The sequence below is a fragment of the Erythrolamprus reginae genome, chromosome 2 (genome assembly GCF_031021105.1).
Source record: "Erythrolamprus reginae isolate rEryReg1 chromosome 2, rEryReg1.hap1, whole genome shotgun sequence".
NCBI classification, from domain to species: domain Eukaryota; kingdom Metazoa; phylum Chordata; class Lepidosauria; order Squamata; family Dipsadidae; genus Erythrolamprus; species Erythrolamprus reginae.
The window spans coordinates 82,906,808-82,926,768 of record NC_091951.1 but is presented as its reverse complement, the minus strand read 5'-3'; the positions used below and the strand labels follow the sequence as shown (position 1 = coordinate 82,926,768).

At 40.3% G+C, this 19,961-nt stretch overlaps 1 protein-coding gene across 3 annotated transcripts in view; it reads left to right on the top strand.

Moving 5' to 3' along the window:
• TMEM40 (transmembrane protein 40) overlaps positions 1-19,961 on the top strand; it is a 56,865-nt gene that overhangs the window by 31,679 nt on the left and 5,225 nt on the right. The window contains exons 1-5 of one of the 3 annotated variants that reach the window (XM_070735761.1): positions 1,127-1,219; positions 9,359-9,414; positions 13,403-13,495; positions 17,354-17,389; positions 18,962-18,994. In XM_070735761.1, coding sequence (XP_070591862.1) covers positions 9,366-9,414; positions 13,403-13,495; positions 17,354-17,389; positions 18,962-18,994 — 211 coding nt within the window. In that variant the 5' untranslated portion in view covers positions 1,127-1,219; positions 9,359-9,365. Of the gene's footprint in view, positions 1-1,126; positions 1,220-1,351; positions 1,565-9,358; positions 9,415-13,402; positions 13,496-17,353; positions 17,390-18,961; positions 18,995-19,961 lie in introns of those variants that run through there. The other 2 variants (XM_070735760.1, XM_070735762.1) reach the window with 2 other exon arrangements.

The following is a 19,961-nucleotide window of genomic DNA, read 5'->3' as shown; positions in this document are numbered from 1 at the left end:
CAATTCTTGAGACTTGGACCACATGGCTGCTGTTTGTGGAATAATGCCCTCTTACCTTTTGCCTGTTTGGCTCTGCTGACATTGTTTTACTAGCAATGCACCTCCCACAGCCAGGCAAGAATCTTCTCCTATTGAAATGTTAGATAAGGAAACCCAGATTACTTATTTGCAAGTAGAGTACCAATCAAACTATCATAGTTTGAATTACCGCCAGGCATGGGGGAGTTGAGACACCTTTCCCCCAGGCTCTTTATATTTTATGTTTGGTATGTATGTGTTGTTTGGTTTTTAAATATGATAGGGTTTTATATGCTTCTTTTTTAATATTAGATTTGTTTCACTATAATATTGTTTTTTATTATTGTTGTGAGCTGCCCCGAGTCTTCGGAGAGGGGCGGCATACAAATCTAATTAATAATAATAATAATAATAATAATAATAATAATAATAATAATTATTATTATTATTATTATTATTATTATTATTATACAAGGGTTTAGAAACAAGCCACTTCCCTTATAATCTGCACTGAGAAAAGATATGAAGATGCCTTAAAATGTGAATGCTATCTATAATCTGCTGCTTTGTTGAAAGCGGCTCTGCCCAAGGCATATCTAACCCATACATATACTTACCGTAGATGCAGGTACGGCTTCTTGCTTTAAAGTTGAAAAGAACTGCATTCTGCGAATGCCACAACATTAGAAGTAATTATGTGTATCACTCCTGATAAAGATATGTATTGGGCAATGAGCTAACTAGAGTAGAATGCAATCTTTATTTCATAGCACTGGATGTTCATGAGGAATATTGAGGAATAATGCCTGTTATGAAATAGAAACTCCCAAGTATTATAATAGAGGAGTTAAAAGCTTTAAATTTTGGATGGTCATCTTGTACCTGTTCACAAAAATGATATCTGAATACCATCAGAATAGAATAAAAGAAAATAAATACACTTTTAAATGTTCTATATCAGAAGTGGGGAACTATGGCCCTTTATGACTAATGGACTTGGCTCAGGAATTCTGGGAGTTGAAGTCCACAAGTTATAAAATGGCCACAGTTTCCCACCCCTGTTTTATAGTCATTTGGCCTGAGGATAATTTTAAGCAGATGGAAAACATATTCTTGGTACCTGAAATTTTGGCCATTGGAAGAATCAGAAAGATTTGAGGTTCTCAATCAGAAGATGTTTAAAAATTTCCCAGAATTTCAGGTACTTGGTATCACATTATTCTGTTCTGGAGCAACATTTCACATAAGCAGGAAAGGATCACATTACACCACTGTAACACCACCTTATTATGCAACAGTTAAATTTAAATAAAATTAACATGAACCTATTAGCATACAGCTTTTGCATTTGTAACAAAACCTATGAGTAATAACTAAATCCGCTCAAATAGACTACAGCAGGAAGAGGAGTATAACTAATCAGACCAGAAAGATTTGTTTAAGGGATGTGTCTTCTGGGAGTTTATTAGCCTTCTGTGTTACTATTTTAAACAAACTTTTATTGGCTCTGGACCTTTGAATGATCCCCTGATGCTAGCCTAAGTTGGTAAGTGATTTCTTTTGAGATCTATCTAACTTGATTAAAGCTTTTGGTTCTCCTTGTTAAATACTATGCTACTGTATCTACCTTTGCCTTCAGTAAAGATGGTCTGGTTAATGTCTTCTTCTGTTATGTGTCTCATGTAAAATTAAGAAAAGTTCCAAACTCATCTGGTTTGATCTCAGGGAAAGAAACTAAGGTATAATGGAAATCTCTTGTGCTGATTTTTCACAGTCTACATAAGGGGCAACAGCGTATCTGGCAAGCCTCCATGTTCCATATTTTATCAGTATTTAAAGCTATTTAAAGTTAATTGTTTTGAATCAGTAAGACCTGTAGTTCTGCTTTTTTTAAAATCTCGTTTTGACTCCCCGCACAAAGATACATTTTCAAGGATTCCAGAAATAATCAAACACAGTGGCCAGATTCATGTGCCACATTTATTTGCTTTTGGTTTAGTATGTTGTGTGAACCTAGCCATTTTAACATATAAATTATGGATAATATGAAGTAGCATAAGAACATAAGAAGAGCCATGCTGAATCAGGCCAAAGCTCATCGAGTCTAGCATTCTGTGTCACACAGTGGCCCACCAATTGTACATGGGGATCTTGAGCAGAAAGAGAAGACAAAACCTTCCCTTTCCCTTAACCCCCAACAAATAGTACCCAAGGGAATTCTGCCTGCCTCAACCTACATAGAGGCGGCACTTGGACATCCGTTTCAAATACTACCGATACACTTGGTATCCATGAATGCAGCATATTACATAGTACATTTACTGTGTCTAAATGTTATTTAGTGTATCATATTTAAGTAACGAATGTTTTACTGTGACCAATGATTAAGGAAACTGTTATTATATTATGGAAGGGACCTTGGAGGTCTTCTAGACTAGTCCAACCTCTTGCTTAGGCTACTGTTTATGAAATTGCAATCACAGCCAGTCAAAGCCAAAGTGGTATAAATCTGCGAGGTAGATGAGTGCCAAATCCTTAGGAGGTAGTAACCATTTCAAAGCAAAAGTGAAGGTGGCATTCTAGAACCTATGATTTGTCTCATTTCTATTTCCTTATTAGACATTTTCTTATTATACATTTTCTGGTCAACCCAAACTGGATTATAGCCAAAAATTAAAGCCAAATCAATTAAATTAAACTGAGAATAAGAGGGGAAAAGGTAGGAGAAATAAATTTATTGGGGGTTGTGGGGTGGGCATGCCTGTCAGTCACTGTAGACAAGTCTTTGCCATTTTCTTGGCAAGATTGTAAGGAAGTGGTTTGCCCTTGGCCTTCTTCCCAGAGTGGAGAGAGAGTATCTGGGTCAAAATCACCCAGACAGCTTTGTCTAACATAGGTCTAGAACTCATAGTCTCCTGGTGAGATCACTCCCCTGCCCAGCAAATAAATAGATCACTAGTTGATAAAAGCATTTTGTAGCCTTGGGATCCTGATATGTAGTTAATTAAATTAAGAAACTAGTTACCTATAAGGGGCTAGCAATAGTACTCAGCTTTCTCAATTAGCTGCCAGAGAGTAAACCAACAGGACCATGATAGCCAAACTATGGCATGTATTTCACAGGTGGCACATGGAGCCATATGGGAAAGCATGTGAGAATTTCCCATGTTTCAGCTCCAGGGCGCATGCGTGCACTGACCAGCTGATTTTCAGCCTTGGGAAAGGCCATTTTGTCCTTCGGACACTTCAGGGTAGGCAAAAAAAATCGCCCAACGGACAAACCGGAAGTTTGGAAAAATGCATTTCCGGTTTAATAATAACTAATAAATAATTTATTAGACTTGTATGCCGCCCCTCTCCAAAAACTCGGGGAGGTTCACAACAACAATAAAACAATACAGAACAAATCTAATAATTAAAACTGTAACTAAAACCCATTATTTTAAAAACAATTGATGCTACACAATCATACTCACTCATAACTTTAATGGTCAGAAAAGGAGATACATTAGTTACCCCATGCCTGGCGACATAGATAGGTCTTGAGGCTCTGGCAAAAGGCGAGGAGGGTGGGGGCAGTTCGAATCTCTGGGGGGAGTTGATTCCAGAGAGATGGGGCTGCCACACAGAAGGCTCTTCCCCTAGGCCCCACCAGACGACATTGTTTGGTCAACGGATTGCCCATTTGGGCATTTTTTTTTCACCTACCAGCAGTGGTGGGGTCCTATTGGGATGATCCAGAGTGCCACACCAGTAGGAACCCAATGACAATGCAATTTTTAGCTATTTTTTTCCTGAAATCTCCTGTGCTTTTGATGAAGAATAAAGGTTGGCATTAAGATGAGGGCGGGCGGGAGGGCTTCTTTCGACACAGAGACACCAGGAAAAAAAATCATCATCAGTGAGTTCCTATTGGTGCGGCACTCTGGTCAGCAATGGTAGGAACTACCATACAAATCTAAATAATAAATAAATAAATAATAATAAACTCACTACTGCCTACCAGACTTCAGAAAGGCCTGTGCGCATGCACAGGGGGCAGCGTGGGGGGATGTGTGTATGTGTGGGGGGGAGGGAAGGGGTGTGGTCACGTGCATGCATGCTAGCATCCCCCCCCCCACACCCTTGTGGCACGTAAACCAATAAAGGTCACTGATGTAGGGCCTATCCTTACTAATCATGAATTTCTACCCATGAATGTTTGTTTGCAGACATTTGGTTACCTCTTCATTGCTGGCTAATCTGGTAGCAAAATGTCTGCAAGCCAACCACCAGGTTCACAGAGCACCAAGGACTTCTCAGTTCAACTCTAAGCTATTTATATAGTCTTCAATTGATAACTTAATAACCTGAAAGGAGTAATTATCTGCCATGGTTCTATGGCCTTCAGGAATGAAGAGCACTTTGCCTTCTCTGTCATGGTTCTTGTCCTGTGGAATAAAATCTCCTCAGAGAACCATTTGTTTCCATGATGATGATGTTCCAGAAGTCTTAGAAAACTTGGCTGTTCTCCCACATCTGGGATTAGGAGAGGGGCAGCATACAAATCTAATAAATAATAATAATAATAATAATAATAATAATAATAATAATAATAATATTGTTTGTTTGTTTGTTTGTTTGTTTGTTGTTGTTATTGTTGTTGTTGTTGTTATTATTATTAATATTATGGATTCCTTATCAGTTGTGATTCTGCCATGGTAGTGTGTTTATCCGGATGCATGGAAATTTATTTTTATTTTCTTAGTATTATTCCCTCCCCCAGTTTATTTATTTATTTTATTTATTTAAAATAAAATAAAATATTTTTTTATTTTTATAAAATAAAATTCCAGTTATCTGGAATAGGGAGGCCTCTACTTCTCATAAATAAATACAGAACTGTTACCACATTAGGTTAAAAATACTGACATTTATAGCATTATTATTATTGGTTGCAATGGCGCAGTAGTTAGAATGCAGTACTGCAGGCTACGTCTATTGACTGCTGGCTGCCTGCAATTTGGCAGATGGAATCTCACCAGGCTCAAGGTTGACTCAGCCTTCCATCCTTCCAAGGTGGGTAAAATGAGGACCTAGATTGTTGGGGGCAATCTGCTGACTCTGTAAACCATTTAGAGAGGGCTGTGAAGCATTATGAAGTGGTATATAACTCTCAATGCTATTGCTATTAACTTGAAACATAATTCATCATGGAATAAATGGAACTACAGTGCTTTTCATATAATATCAATCTTGGGTGTATATTAAGTCTTCATAAGTTATATGGTTAATGAGGATGTGTTTATTTTATTATAAACCCAACACCATTATTTGATTCTGCATGTCAGTCTTCTTTTTCTCAATAAGATAATTGCTTTTTTAAAAACAAACAAACAATAGAATTTCAAAGAGAAAATGATAAATACTGGACAAGGAACATAAAGGGAAACAATGTTCCCTCAAAGAAGCTACAACAATTAAAAGTATTTATCCAATATTTTTATTTGGAAAAGTATTTGATAAATTGTAATATATTATAAAAAGTTTGTTAATATTTCATACAATTACTGGCCTACTTTGGAGAAAGCTACACTTAGTTTTGAAAGCTAGTTCCTCTTTTCAGACAAAATTTTTCCACATTTTTAAATATCACTGATCCAGAAATATACTGTATGCACCTCTCTTTCCTGATGGATTGCAACAACAAATTTAGCAGTTATCAACAAAGTAAAGTAAAATTTATTATGTTGCATCAATGTCTTAGGAAAAGTATCAGTAAATCAAAAACAGGATTTATTACCTGTCACCAATCCTGAAGATACATTAATCATTTTTAAAAAGAGTTATCATTTTTAAAAGGTAGTCAGATTTATTATTTAAAAGATGATTAGATTTATCATTTTTGAAAGAGTTATCACTTTTAAAATGTGGACAGTTTGATTATTTTTAAAAGGTGGTTCCTGATTTGCCATATGCTAGTTGTGCTAAAGACTTTTGTTTAGATGCGAGGCAATATTTAGCTTCAGCCAGACATGGTGAACAATATTTTATGAAACAGATTAACGTGTTGATCTGGGTCTTGCTCACAATACCCACACTATCTCCTAAAGTACATGAGATGGAAAATGTATTAAATGCAAGGTCTGGATTCATGGGTTCAATCAAGACTAATTGAGTAAAATTCAGAGAAGACCTAAATGATGTTGCTGATCTTAGAAATGAAACAAAAATGTATACTGTCCAGAGTAGCCTTATTAGGGAGGTGGAAGGAAGGAAGGAAGGGAGGAAGGGAGGGAGGGAGGAAGGAAAGTTGGAAAAACACCAAAGAATAAGACATATGGTATCATGTTCAGCTTAAGGTGATCCTTATTGCATAGGGCATAGTGCATCGGGGAGAGTGGTATTGTTGGTAAATAATTTCTTTGCAAGAATTGATGCATGAACTTCAATTCAGATTCCACTGCAGGCATCTCCAGCAGGTTAAAAGAACTATTTTGGGTATTCCCCAATAGCAGTATAAAGAATCCCATAGAATCAAACTCATAGAATCAAACTGACCTTAAATAAGAAAAATAGGGCAGATTTCATATTGCATCACTAATGACTGCTTTCTGCTATAAGACACCTTAAGACACTAACCTCTGAGACAGAACTTTTTCACTTCGAACTAAATCTCTTGTTATCACCATGATGGAGCCAACAGACTGGGTAATCAGTCTGTGTAATTGACTGTGTAATCAGACCTCTTGAGACTTCAGCCTTCCCTCTCTTTCTTGTTATTGGTCTGTTAAGGTCTGTCCTTCCAGCCCAATCCCACTATAGAAGTCTTGAATTCCAGCACATCTGGAGAATGCCAAGTTTGCAACAAAATGCTGTTCCTACTGATTTCTGATACTTTGCGATAGTCTCTAACACAGGAGTAGAGAGAAAGCTACTAAAAAAAATTAATCAAATGTACTATAACATTTTTTAAAGATAAAAGTGATCCCAGTTTGTTACAAATATGTTCTGGTTCTTTCCTTACAAATTAGCATCTTCATACACCCTGGAAAAATGTCTAAGATCTAAGCCTAAATTCATCTGATCAAAGGTGAATATTGACACTATTAAGTAAGCCCTGATTCTGAAATTTTGTTTTTCTTAATCAGGAATATGGTGAATGATATGGTAAATGATTTAGCTTTACTAGATAAATGGTCAAAGCAATGGAAACTGCAGTTTAATTAAATTATTTTTTTAAAGGCCACCATTTATCTTGACAGGAAGGAGAAAGTGTAACTATTGTTTTCCTTTCAGTCCTAATCCACAGTCACTTCCACGTGACCTGTGTCAGAGGTCATGCTTTGGGACTCATAGTTAAAAATCAGGTGGCCTGGAACAACATATCTCACATTCATAACTTGGTTGTGACTTGCTGCACCCCACCCACCCCACCCCATATTTGCTCTATGATTGATACTCTGACACAGAAAGATACACACCCACTTCTTATAGCTCCAACACTAGCTCTCTCTATGTCTTTCGTAGAGTGTCTACAAGTTTGCCTTTAAACAGCAAAGCCAACAGGTTATTTCCATAAGAGAATTTACACAATAGCATTACTGGTTAATTTGCTTATTCAGCTATTGCAGGTTTTTTCCCCCAAAAGTTTTTGCTTCATGCTCAGAGTTTTCCACTTGAAAATTAATTAATCTATAATTAAATAGATTCACACACAGCTTATTTTCTATAATTAATACTTCCTTTAAATAAATAAACCACTTGATAGGATGAAAGTAGCTCATTTGGGGGAAAATCTTTTGCATTAGTTATGGACAATCTCATGAACAGGTTTCCTTTGTGGGACTGTCCAAAGGATGTCTAAAAGCATTTTCAGTTCATACACGCTCAAATAATTCTAATACATTTGCACTCAATATAAACTTTCTTCATTTAATTGGATCTTATTCCCAGATAAGTAGTCTTTAGGAACTAAAGAGCCTCTTGATGAGGGCAAAGAAGGAGAGTGCAAAAGTTGGCTTGAAACTCAACATTAAGAAACTAAGATCATGGCATCAGGCCCTCTCAATTTCTCGCAAATATATGGGGAAGAAATTGAGGTAGTGACAGATTTCTGGGCTCCAAGGTCACCGCAGATGAGGACTACAGCCAAGAAATTAAAAGACACTTGCTCCCAGGGAAGAAAGCTATGGCAAACCCAGACAGCATATTAAAAAGCAGAGACATCATCCTGCCAACAAAAGTGTGTATAGTCAAGGCTATGGTTTTCCCAATTGCAATTTATGGCTGTGAAATTTGGACTGTAAGAAATGCTGAGTGCCAAAGTATCAAGGCCTTTGAGCTATAGTGCTGAAGAAGACTTCTGTGAGTCCCTTGGACTGCAAGGTGATCAAATCAGTCAGCGCTAGAGGAGATCAACCCTGACTGCTCTTTGGAAGGCCAGATCCTGAAGATGAAACTCAAATACTTTGGCCTCCTAATGAGAAGGACTCATTGGAGAAGAGTCTAATGCTGGGAAAGATTGAGGGCAAAAGAAGAATGAGACAACTGAGAATGAGGTTACTGGATGGAGTCACTGAAGCAGTAGGCGTGAGTTTAAATGGACTCCAGGGGATTGTAGAGAACAGGGACATTGTCCATGGAGTTGGGTCAGACACAACTTCACAATTAACAACAATAAAGTCTTCATTTGATAGCCCATTGACTTTCTACATACAAAAGCAATTACACAGATAGTCCTCGACGTACGACCACAATTGAGCCCAATATTTTTTGTTGCTAAGTGAAACATTTAAATGAATTTTGCTCAATTTTTTGATTTTTCATGCTACAGTTATAAAGTGAACCACTGCCACTGTTAAATAAGTAACACAGTTTTTAAGTGGTCTGGCTTCCCCATTGACTTTGGTTGTCAAAAAGTCTCAAAAGTTGATGACATGACCCCGGGACACTGCGACTGTCATAAATATGAGTCAATTGCCAAGCATCTGAATTTTGGCCACGGAATCATGAGGCTATTGCAATGGTCATAAGTATGAAAAATGGTCATAACTCACTTTTTCAGTGTTGTTGTAACTTTGAATGGTCACTAAATAAACTGTTGTAAGTCAAGGACTATCAGTATAAGAAAAAAGAAGTCAAAATATTTTAATTCTTAACGTAAGAACACACGTAATCCAAATGTACTTTAATCAATGTTTCAAAATAGCTTCATGTAGCACTAAAGAACACAAGAAAATTCTTGGTCCTAAAAAATAAAAAATAAAATGTAAGATTATTGTCCTGTTTTGCTGTTAAGAAGAATGAAAAAAAGAACTGAAGGGCTTAAGTTTTGTAATCTTTCTTCTTTTTTTTATAGCACTACAATGGATACTTCAGATTCTGTGGCTTTGTCTCCAAAACCAAAACAGAAAGGTAACAGCTGAAGTACAGAATTATGAAAAACTGGTTTGGGAACACATAGAACTGTTTATGTTTTGGAATTAATCATCCACAGGTGCAGTTACACACATTCTTCAAATATTCGTACAAAGGTAGGCAGGACAGATAGTGGACATCAAGTATATATCAAGTTTTGCTAAAATGAACACTTCCAAAAAGCACACACTCATTTAGTTTGGGCATTATCTTCCAGAAGCGTTTGGAAAAGAAGGCTATTTTAAACCATAGTTTGAGTCAGGTTGATATGATAATAGTTTGATGCCCCCATTGGGAACTCTGGTTTTAGATGTATTTCTGATTTAGATGTAAATCACTCTATGGACAGGTCAACGTAAATGAATGAAACAGACAAAAAAATATTTTTGTATTTAGGAATGTCAGCAGTATTACAAATCTGCAGTCCAGTCCAGACATGAGTTCCTCCTGGTTTGGACCATTTCGCCTAAACTGGTATCGACCCACTGGTGACATCACGATGATGTCACAGAACTGGTTCTGTGGGTGCTGCCATTTTTTTTTCTGAATTTTTTTTTCAATTTTTTTTCTTCTGAGTGTGTGCAGAAGATGAGTAATTGGCACTGTGCTTGTGGTCGCCATCTTTTTTTGGGGGGGGCATATTTTTTTTTTGACACTGAGCATGCGTGGGCATGCAAAGCGTGTGTGTGCCCATGAGGCATGCCCACGTGGCATTGGAGGAAGCAAACTGGCAGCAAGGTACAGTGGTACCTCTACTTAAGAACTTAATTCGTTCTGTGACCAGGTTCTTAAGTAGAAAAGCTGGTAAGTAGAAGCAATTTTTCCCATAGGAATCAATGTAAAAGCAAATAATGCGTGCAAACTGAAGTAGACCCAGAGACAGGGTTTGAGCAATCGGTACTTTTATTCAGCTCAGAGAACAAGTGACAGCTCAGCAAGGTAAAGTGACAATTCAGCGAGTACCGACTGACTCTGCCTGGAGAAACCGCTCCTTTTATATATTTGCGGTTCCCGCCAAAGCTAGAGCCGGCCGCGTCTGAGCCAATCAGGACCGACTTCCTGCTTGGGCTCAGACAGCGCTGAAAGAGGAACAAACTATTTACAGAGTTACAAGGTAGCCATTACAGGATACAACACAAACCCATTAGGAAAGAAATAAAAGCTCAGAATTTGATTCAGCTGGGGCGAAGCACCCCCTTTTGCCTTTCCGCGCCCAGACACTCCAGGAAGCAACCTCATGCTGGATGTATGGGAGGCAGCGCGAGGGAGTCACCACAGTGAAGTAGTTTATTCCGTCTCCAAGTACCCAGAGAAAGGAAAACACTCTTGTTTTTTCTGGGCTGCCAAAGCCTCCTTAAGCGCCACCGAAAGGCTCCTCTGGCAGCCCAGATGGCCGGGATTAAAGGGGGAATGGCAGGCAACTGGCTGGGCCTTCATGCCGCTCTCAAATTTCCTGGGGAATTTTTCCGGGCTCGGGTTCTTAAGTAGAAAATGGTTCTTAAGAAGAAGCAAAAAAAATCTTGAACACCCAGTTCTTATCTAGAAAAGTTCTGAAGTAGAGGTGTTCTTAAGTAGAGGTACCACTGTAAGTTAGGAGCCACCCCAGCCCAATCTAAGTACAGTATAAGTCAGTAATCCGTGGATGTTCAACAGTAAATGTCTGAAACCAATGGCTGTGTTTCCTGTGGCTTTATTACACTGGTGTCCATTTCTAAAAATTATCCAGTGGCTAGAGTGACTTTTGATTTTTGTAGACAACTTCAGGAGAAAAAAAAAGTACAGCCTAAGACCCAAAGCCTTGATTCCCTTAACCCCTCTAAAAGTGCAATTTTAATGTGACAAAGGAAGAAAATGGTAAAGTACATTCACATGAATTCCATTTCCTTATTAAAATTTTAAAAATTGCTTTCCTCATCTAGGGTCTGAGGAAGGCCGTGCACACTCACCTCTTAGGGATATTCTGTGTCAGTGATGGCAAAGCTTTTTTTGCTTGAGTGCCAAAAGAGTGTTGGTGTGCATGATAGCGTGCATATGTGTGCCCTAATTCATAATTCAATGCCCGTCCATGCGCACGCAACCCTCCCCCATGCTGCCCCCCACCACATGTGTACAGGCCTCATGGAAGCTTCCAGACTTCCGGTAGGCCCGTTGAGCCATTTTTTGTCCTCCCCAGGCTTCAGCAAAACTTCTGGAGCCTGTGAATGGTGAAAAACAAGCCCAACAGGTCTACTGGAAGTTTGTTTCCAAACTTCTGGTAGGCCAATTGAGTCAGTTTTTGCCATCCCCAGGCTCCAGAGGCTTTCCTGAAACCTGGGGAGGATGAAATCTAAAAATCAGCTGGCCAGCATGCTGGAGTTGACATAGGGCAACATCTCACATCCCCTCAGATATGGCTCCGTGTGCCACCTGTGGCATGCATGCATGCCAAACTCAAACTCAACCCAGACAAGACGGAGTGGCTGTGGGTCTTGCCTCCCAAGGACAATTCTATCTGTCCATCCATTACCCTGGGGGGGGAATTATTGACCCCCTCAGAGAGGGTCCGCAACTTGGGCGTCCTCCTCGATCCACAGCTCACATTAGAAAAACACCTTTCAGCTGTGGCGAGGGGGGGCGTTTGCCCAGGTTCGCCTGGTGCGCCAGTTGCGGCCCTATTTGGACCGGGAGTCATTGCTCACAGTCACTCATGCCCTCATCACCTCGAAGCTCGACTACTGTAACGCTCTCTACATGGGGCTACCTTTGAAAAGTGTTCGGAAACTTCAGATCGTGCAGAATGCAGCTGCGAGAGCAATTATGGGCTTCTCCAAGTATGCCCATATCACTCCAACACTCCGCAGTCTGCATTGGCTGCCGATCAGTTTCCGGTCACAATTCAAAGTGTTGGTTATGACCTATAAAGCCCTTCATGGCACCGGACCAGAATATCTTCGGGACCGCCTCCTGCCGCACGAATCCCAGCGACCGGTTAGGTCCCACAGAGTTGGCCTTCTCCGGGTCCCGTCGACTAAACAATGTCGTCTGGCGGGACCCAGGGGAAGAGCCTTCTCTGTGGGGGCCCCGACCCTCTGGAACCAGCTCCCCCCTGAGATTAGGATTGCCCCCACCCTCCCTGCCTTTCGTAAACTCCTTAAGACCCACCTTTGCCGTCAGGCATGGGGGAACTAAAACACCTCCCCCTTGCCCATGTTGTTTTGTTGATTGATTGACTGTGTGCCTGTTTTTTATATATACTGCTTTTTATGAGATTATTAATTTAAATTGGAACTGGATGGGTGGGCATTGGATTTGGTATTGTGTACTGTACTGTACTGTTTTTTATTATTGTTGTGAGCCGCCCCGAGTTTGCGGAGAGGGGCGGCATATAAATCCAATAAACCTAACCTAAACCTAACCATAGATTCGCCATCACAGTCCTATGTCATTCAAAATGTGAAATCCTGTAAAAAATTGGCAACCTCAGCAAGAAACAGTAGTGAGCTCCTACTGGTACGGTCGGGTCTTTTTTTTCCCTTCTGGACTCTGGGTATATTTTTCCTATCACAGTAAATGAGGTTGAATGTGTATAATTTTAGAATAGCTGTGTGTGTGTTTGTGTGTGTGTGTGTGTGTGTGTGTACATTTATTTATTTATTTAATTTGTAGGCTGTCCCTCTCCGTAGACATACACTTTATATAGCAGATAATCTGGGGTAGGCTACTGCCTGGATAGAGGGGGGGGGGGGAAACACAGTGAGTTAGCGAAAATGGAGCTCCACCCCAGAACACCCAATTTGCACTGAAAGATGTTGAAACAAAATGCATAAGCCCACATTGTAGTAGAACATTTTTTGGTAGCCTATCACTGGCAAGAAATCAGAGCAATGTTAACCTTTGGTCAAGTTTATTGCTAGCAGCTGTTGCTGGTATGTAAAGCTGCATATCTTCCATCTTGCTTCACGATAAGTAAATTCTTAAATGTATTTTTTTTTTCATCATTTCAAAGGCAGGAAACCAAAACAGAATAAAAAAGCAGAAAAACAGGATGAAAGTGAAGATGCCAGTTCTTTGGTGGCATTAACAGAGAATCCACAACCAGGTAAAATGCAGAATAACATTGCTGGTAGGGTCCTTGGAGATCATCTATCCTAACCCCTTGCTCAGGCAGGAGACCTCATACTATACCATACAAAATGGCTGCCCAGTCTCTTTTTTAAAACCTCCAACAATAAATTTTAACTGTTCCATATGTTTATGTTTACTATGATCGAGACCTCCAGGACCTAATGGGCATTCTTAGCTCACAGATTGCAGAGAATATTTCGGAAAGGGGGGGGGAGAAGTAGAAGAGAACAGACTCATTCAAACTCATGTTCATCTCTCTTCCTGCCTGTCCCTGAGGACGGGGTTGTACAAGGACAGAGAAAAGTGACACAAACTTCCTTCCTCATGGTATCACATTAACAAACAGTCTTGCAGTTGGAAGACAGCAATTATTCAGTAGTAGTATTTGGAGTCTAAGTTTAAGTCTAAGTTAAAATCTAAATCTGAGCCTGAACCCCCTACATCTCCAGAGCAAAAATCGCGAGCCACAAGCCTGGGAAGATGGAATAAGCAATTCTGTCCCATTTTGAGCAATACATTGTGGGCTGGTGGTTTCCTGCTGTGATTAACCCGAGAAAAAAAAAGGCTGTTCCTTTTCAGGAAGTTGCTTTTGTTGAGAGAGAGAGAGGGAGGGAGGGAAGGAGAGAGAGAGAGAGCAATAGAGAGATATTAACCGTTATTTATTTATTTGTTTGTTTTGTTTGTTCATTCATTTTATTTATTTATTTATTTATTAATTTATTATTTAGATTTGTATGCCGCCCCTCTCATTCATTCATTCGATTTTTATGCCCTTCTCACGCCCTTCTCCTTAGACTCAAGGCGGCTTACAACATGTTAGCAATAGCACTTTTTAATAGAGTTTATTAATAGAGTTGTCGTTATTTTACAACCGTTGTTAAGTAAATCACTGCAGACATTAAGTGAATCATGTGACCGTTAAATAAATCTGGCTCTCCCACCCTTTACTTGCTTGTCGGAAGTAAGTTGGGGAGTTTACAAATGTTCATCACAGAACAGCACAACTGTCATAAGTCCATGCCAGTTGCCTGATCATGTGACCATGTGGATATTATAACAGTCATGAGCGTGAAAAATAGGCGCATGTCACTTTTTCAGTTTTCATTTTCAGCTGGTTGTAACTGAATGGTCACTAAATATATTAAAATGTTTTTTCATATTGGGGTTTTAATTTTGGTATGTTGTTTTATTGTTGTACACCACCCTGAGTCCATCAGGAGATGGGCGGCTTATAAATCAAAATAAATAAAATAAAATAACAAATTAATAGTTGTAAGTCAAGGTCTATCTGTATATATACTGCTCAAAAAATAAAGGGAACACTTAAACAACACAATATAACCCCAAGTAAATCAAACTTCTGTGAAATCAAACTGTCCAGTTAGGAAGCAACACTGATTGACAATCAATTTCACATGTTGTCAGCACATTCAACTTTGTATAGAACAAAGTATTCAATGAGAATATTTCATTCATCCAGATTTAGGATGTGTTTTTTGAGTGTTCCCTTTATTTTTTTGAGCAGTGTACATACACATTCCACCCCCTCTATCTCACTCATACACACACACACACTTTCTGAAAATGGCAGAAAAGTCTGACACCTGCATAAGCTCATCAAGTCCCAGAATTTCCATTTTTTCTGCATGTTCCATACCCCTATTCCCTCTTTCACTTCCTGGAATCTGGCCCTCAGTAGCCCTACTGAGGGATAAATCTTTTTTGCAAGCCCAGATGTTGCCCCGGAAGTTTTTCTGGCGTCATTTTCCGCCCCGGAAGTAATTGTTTGACCCTGCGGGTCCTAGTTAGGTTTTAGTTAAATTTATGCTAATTTAATGAATAAATTATGCAAATTTAATTAATAAAAATGACCCAGTTTAAATCCAGCTCTCTGTGTCCGTGTCGTTATTCCGCCTCTGCTGCAAAACAGGCCAGATATTTTTTTCTTTGTCATCAAGAGCAGAGGTCCCCAACCGCCGGTCCGCGGACCGGGCCCGGGCCGTTGGGGCTTTTCAGCCGGTCCGCGGCACCAGGGCCCCCTCGGCCTTTCCGCACCGCCAGCGGCGCTCCCCCCACCAGCCAGCCAAGCCCCGCGCCCGCCGGAACCGGCTCCTCGCTCTCCCCCCGCCGCCCGCCGCGTTTGCAGGAGGTGGGGAGGGTTGGGCGGCCCGCCAAGGCCAGGAGGGACGCCGCTGCCCCCCCTTCCCTCTCTCCACCCGCCGCTGCGCCTCCTTGACGCCGAGAGGAAATGCCGGCAAAGGCTTTCCTCAGCGGAGGCCGGTGAAGGTGATATTGAATGTCGGGGGAGAACGGGCGGTTGCGCGCGCTCCCTATCTCCCTGCTAGCCCACTCGGAATATTCAAAATAAGAAAAACCTTTGCTGGCGAAGGCTTTTCTTATTTTGAATATTCCGAGTGGGCTAGCAGGGGGATAGGGAGCGCGCGCAACCACCCGTTCTCCCCCGACATTCAATATCACCTTCGCCGGCCCCGCCTCTCCTGCAAACCCCCTTGCTGAGAGCCCGGGGCGAAAGTGCTCTCGCAAAGGTGAGGCGGGCAGGGCGTGCGCGCGTCATCGCTGAGAAGAACGGAGAGAGAACGAGAGTGAGTGAGAGCAACAGACAGCAAGATAGAGAGAAAGTGAGAAAGAGAGAGTGAGAAAGGGGGGAGAGAAAGAGATAGCAAGAGAGAGAACAAGAGAGAGAAAGAGTGTGAGAAAGAAAACAAGAAAGAGTGAGAGAGAGAGAAAGCAAAAGAGACAGAAAGAAAACAAGAGAGAGAAAGTGAGAAGAAGAGAGAGAAAGAGGGGGAGAGAGAGAGAAAGAGAGAGGGGGGAGAGAGAGAAAGAGAGGGAGAGGGAGAAAGAGAGAGGGAGAGGGGGGAGAGATAGCAAGAGAGGGAGAGAGGGAAAGGGGGAGAGAGGGGGGAGAGAAAGAGAGAGGGAGAGAGAGAGGAGATAAAGGAAGAGGAGAGAGAGAAAGGAAGAGAAAGAAAGAAAGAGGGATAGAAAGAGAGAGAGTGAGAGATGCTCAGTGAGCCTTTCTTTGAAGTTGCCTTTCTTTCTTTCTTTCTCTTTCTTGCTTTCTTTCTTGCTCTTTTTCTTTCTCTCTTTTACCTTCCCTTCCTCTATTTCTTCTTTTCTTTCTCCTTCCTACCTTCTTCCCTTACTCTCCCCTTTCATAAGTTTCCTTGCTTCCTTCCTCTGTTCCTGTCCCTTCCCCCTTTCTTTCTTTCTTTCTTTCTTTCTTTCCTTCCTTTCCTCCCTCCATTTCTTGCTTTCCTTTTCCTTCCTCCCTTCTTTCCTCCCTCATTCCCTTCTTTCACTCCTTCCTCTCTTACTCTCCCCTTTCACACCTTTCCTTGCTTCCTTTGCACCCTTCTTTTGTTCCTGTCCCTTCCCTCTTTCCTTCCTTCCTTCCCACCCTCCGTCCATTCATTCACCCATTCCTCTCTTGATCGCCCCTTTTACGGCGCCGCTGACAGCTAGCTCCCCCCCCCCACCGGGCCATGGAAAACTGGTCTAGCTTAAAGCCGGTCCCTGGTGCAAAAAAGGTTGGGGACCTCTGATCAAGAGGACTCACCTTTTGAAGATTCGTGAAAACCAAAGAGTAAAACAACAGTAATAAAGGAGGATTCACAATGCAGCTTCATTTATTTAAATACCCATTCTGCTACTTCTTGAATTTTCCTTGTTCAAAAAATCACCATGTTTTAATACCAGCATTGGAACTGGTATTAAATTTTGAACAACCATGAACAATTTTGGAACAATTGGAACAATTTTGAACAACCATGAATTAATTTGTCGGTTTTGTATATTTTTGTCGTTTTAGATCTGTCCGGTGAAATTATTCCATACTCTGAAGCAGGTACGAGGCTCACATCAGAAGCTCTGCTTTATGTTATAGAATCTGAGGGCTTCTGAGTAGAGAATCAGCGGTGTAGTGGTTAAAGCATCTAGTCCCAAGGTGGGCACAGAGCCAGCTGAGTGACCTTGGGCCAGTCACTTTCACTCAGCCCCAAGAAGGAGGCAATGACAAACCACTTCTGAAAAACCTTGCCAAGAAAACTGCAGGAACCCTGAAAACCAGACATGATTGAATGGAAAGGGGAGGAGAAAAGTAACGCCCAATCCTTTTTCCTCCTCTCCACCACTTTGGCATTGCCAATTTTCATGCATCTCCTGTCGCCTCCTGACCCAGTTGATATATTGAGAGACCAAGAGAACAAATGGAGGCATTTGGAAGTGAATTTTCTTGGTTTCCCTAGTTTCCTGCTCCCTCTGTCTGTGCAATAAGCAAATAGCAAAACAAGCTGGAGCAGCCAGCAAAGCTCAAAGGTTCAGCATTGAATCTCTTGCAGCGATGCGGCTGTGGAAAGATGCTTAATGCAATTTTGCCCCAACCTTCTAAAAGTACTGGACTACAATTATTAATTAAATTACATTCATTAATGTTGTTTTAAGTTAAGCTATTTAATATATATTTTCCAAGTCTGTGGTTGATCCTTGTGGTAGAGTTCTTGGTGTATGGTGAGGTTAGTTGCTTGGTTGCTGACATTTCATTATCAGATTAGATAACATTGTTGGTGCTAATGAGGGTGGGGTTTGCTTTCTATTTATATTCAGTAACTTGCCCTGCCAGTGTTAATTGGTGTGTGGTTTTCTCCTTGGTAATTCCTTGATTTGTGTATTGTTTTCTGCTTTATTGTTGGTCTGGTGTGAATCTGCTAGTAGTCACTGCAACAAAGTCAATGAATTACAGTCACAACAGGGTGATAAACAAGAAAAGTGATATGAAAGTGAAAAGTGATACAAAAAGTGGTAACCTCAAAATCATCAAATCTTTGTAGCTGTAAAAACTTTCTATTGCATATAATCCATGCATTCTTGGCCCACACATATTCTACACAATTCAGAATATGTGGGTTCAAACCAGGGGTTTTTTTTAAGGAAAAGCCTAGATTATTGAACTCTAAGTAGTCATACATTTAAAACTAAAGGTTCTGAGCTTAAGAGAGAATATTTATCGAAGTTAATAAAGTTTATGACAATCCAGCACAAGACTTCTGGTTAGCCTAAGGTTTTTGTTTAATGTTATAATGGCATTTAGAATTCAGTAATTACAGTGAATATTAAATATTAAATATTTAAGAAAACAGCAAATAGAACACAACTAGAAATAGAATAGCAATATGATCTCTAATAATAATAGGAATCCCTCTTGATCTGTTGCAGACCTTCAGCAATTTCTCAAAATCTTTTTTTATTTCTTGCTTATGCAAACAAAACTACGTATGGTCTTACTTCAAATATCTCAAGTCAGCTGGGAGAACTACATTTTCCGCTCCTTGGCTCTATTGTAATAAACATGATATAATGCATAAATGAATTCCTTTTCAAATGAAATGCCTTTTAAAAATGCAAACTTGTTGTTTATCAGAAATATCAAGGACAGAAGGAACACCTGCAGTTGGTAAATATAGTTTAAAATTCTATATGTTTTCTTCTGAACAATAAGTATTTTTTATTTGTATCATACGTTAATTATTTGTCTAAGCTATGACAACCTAAGCACCCTTGGGTGGTGATTTCTCATCAGAAGGGACATCATTTTTGAAAAAACAAAAATATCGTGTGTATCTCAAATACTGGCTCTTTTGAAAGAACAGTTGATGCAGAGATCTTCAAACTTGGGAATTTTAAGACTTGTGGACTTCAATTCCCAGCATAGATGACAGAAGAATTCTGGGAAATGAAGTCCACAAGTCTTAAAGTTCCTAAGTTTGGGGACCCCGACTGTTGATGGGACAAATTTTTGATTTCACTTCTTTGTGCAGGCATAGGGACTATAGAAGTTTGTTCTTAATGCTATTCATCCAGTTAGTCAGGAGAGAACTATGCCCCCTCCTGGTTTATAGGAAGAGAAAGAATCTGCACATAGTAATATTAGATTTGTTCCACTGTAACATTGTTTTTATTGTTGTTGTGAGCCGCCCCGAGTCTTTGGAGAGGGGCGGCATACAAATCTAATAAATTATTATTATTATTATTATTATTATTATTATTATTATTATTATTATTATTAATTGATAGAGGCCACTATAAAAGCTCATACTGCCTTAACTTCACTGGGGTCTGAAATTCTAAAATAATTCCCAACCATAGTTGTTCTCCTCATATGAGAAAGTCCAAGGCAGTGATGGCTACCCTTTCCCAGAATGAGTGCCCAAAGCATGTGTGGACATGAATGCGTGCATGCCTGAACCCCCCTGCACATATGGCATCCCCCTGTGCATGCACAACAGAGACCCAACCAACTGGTTGGCGGGAGGCACATGGGCATGCACATGTGTGGTGGAGCTAAATTGGGGCAACAGCTTCCATGCCCACAGAGAGGATGCTGTATGTCGCCTGTGCCATAGGTTCTCCATCAGAGGTCT